Raw genomic sequence first — 1,865 nt, 5'->3', positions numbered from 1 at the left:
GACGGAGACGAGCCTCTCAATGATTCAGCATCCGAGCACTCTGATACCGAGCACCCATCACCAACCAACGATGACATTATAGATGCTACAGACACTCTTGCAAGTGACGACGACTTCCAGAGTGCCCATGGATCACCAACTGTAACCAGGTCTAGACATAAAAAGCTAGGTGGTGAACTACTAAAGGGTGTATCCAAGCTGGCTATCGAAGCGGATGAATGGGTACTTATGGCGGATTATTCCATCTTTGACGGTGAATGGTCGCTCGCAGCAAATGATGAATCTACCCCCAATACTTATAAGCAAGCTATCAAATCATCAGATTCTGACGACTGGATGGAAGCTATGATCGAAGAAATGTCCAACATGAAAGCCAACCATGTCTTTGAACTTGTGGATTTGCCAAGTGGAACGAAACCAATACCTACTCGATGGGTGTATGCAAAGAAACAGAACAAACATGGGGTCACGGTCAGATATAGGTCTCGACTAGTCGCCAAAGGATTTCTTCAAAGAGAGGGGGTCGACATGGGTGAAACGTACTCACCAACTCTCCAAATGGCATCAGCTCGCATGATTATGGACATTGCCGCCAAGTTGGATCTCGAGCTACATCAGATGGATGTCGTTACTGCCTTTCTCCAATGTCCAATCGATACTGAAGTATACATCAACCAGCCAGAAGGGTTTGTAGATCCCAAACGACCCAAGGCAGTATTGCGTCTTCGACGAGGTATCTACGGTCTCAAACAATCTCCTCGATTATGGAACCAGACATACTCAGCTGCTCTAGTCAAACTAGGATATAAGCAACTTCGAACCGATCCTTGTGTTTGGATTCGACGCAGAAAGGACAACCTCACCATACTTGGAGTCTTTGTCGATGATACACTACTAGCTGGAAATACTCAAGCCATCACAGAAGCTAAACGGGAACTTCACCATGCCTTCAAGATGACTGATCAAGGCCAACTCAACTTCTTCCTTGGTATGGAAATAGTACGGGATCGCAAAGCTAGAACCATTAGCTTGAATCAACGCCAGTACTTGAAGGAGATGCTTCAAGAATTCAGGATGGACGACTGTAATCCAACCAACATACCATGGCAACATGGCCAATACTTACCACCTCGAACACAATTAGAGGAGCCATGGGATCTTCACCTATACCGTAAAGCAGTCGGATCTTTACTATACGCCTCAAACATGACCAGACCAGATATTGCAGCTGCCGTCGCTCATGCTGGCCAATATATGGGCCACCTCGGTCCGTCAAAGAAACACTGGGCAGCTGTCCTACAAATATTCAGCTATATCAAGGGTACATTAGATTACAGTCTTGTACTAGGAGGACTCCATCAACAAATTGAATTGCTGGCTTACGCAGACGCTGATTATGCCAATGACCAATACGGACGTAGATCTAGGTCAGGATATACTGTCAGTCTTGGTATGGGGCCGATATGTTGGGGATCAAAGAAGCAACAGTCTGTAGTCAACTCAACAACAGAAGCAGAATACGTCGCTCTAGGCTATGCTACTCAAGAAGTATTATGGGCACGTCAGTTCTTGAAAGAACTTGGCTTCGCACTCAAAAAGCCTACGATAATCTTTGAAGATAATCGTGGTGCTTGGCATCTAGCACGAACCGACAGTGTCAACTCACGCACTAAACATATAGACATCCGCCACCACTTCATACGAGACTACCATGCCAGTGGAGACATTGAAGTCACCCAAGTCTCTTCAACTGACAACGTTGCTGATATTTTTACAAAAGGTTTACCTCTACCAGCATTCCAAAAGTGTCGCAAAGGTCTCGCACTCATGGAGGCGAGAGGGGGTGTCCGTGCGTGACGTAGTCT

The 1,865-nt window shown here is 46.1% G+C and overlaps 1 protein-coding gene across 1 annotated transcript in view; it reads left to right on the top strand.

The window, feature by feature from the left end:
• The window catches only part of SmJEL517_g06297 (DNA-directed DNA polymerase), a gene marked incomplete at its 3' end in the record, with an annotated part of 4,447 nt that extends 2,590 nt beyond the window's left edge, over nucleotides 1–1,857 (top strand). The window contains exon 2 of the mRNA XM_031172223.1: nucleotides 29–1,857. Within this exon, the coding sequence (XP_031021802.1) occupies nucleotides 29–1,857 (1,829 nt within the window). The remainder of the gene's footprint in view (nucleotides 1–28) is intronic.
• Between the last annotated feature and the right edge of the window lie 8 nt (nucleotides 1,858–1,865).

The sequence above is a fragment of the Synchytrium microbalum genome (genome assembly GCF_006535985.1).
Source record: "Synchytrium microbalum strain JEL517 chromosome Unknown SmJEL517_scf0126, whole genome shotgun sequence".
NCBI classification, from domain to species: domain Eukaryota; kingdom Fungi; phylum Chytridiomycota; class Chytridiomycetes; order Synchytriales; family Synchytriaceae; genus Synchytrium; species Synchytrium microbalum.
This window is presented reverse-complemented; position numbering and strand designations above follow the sequence as displayed.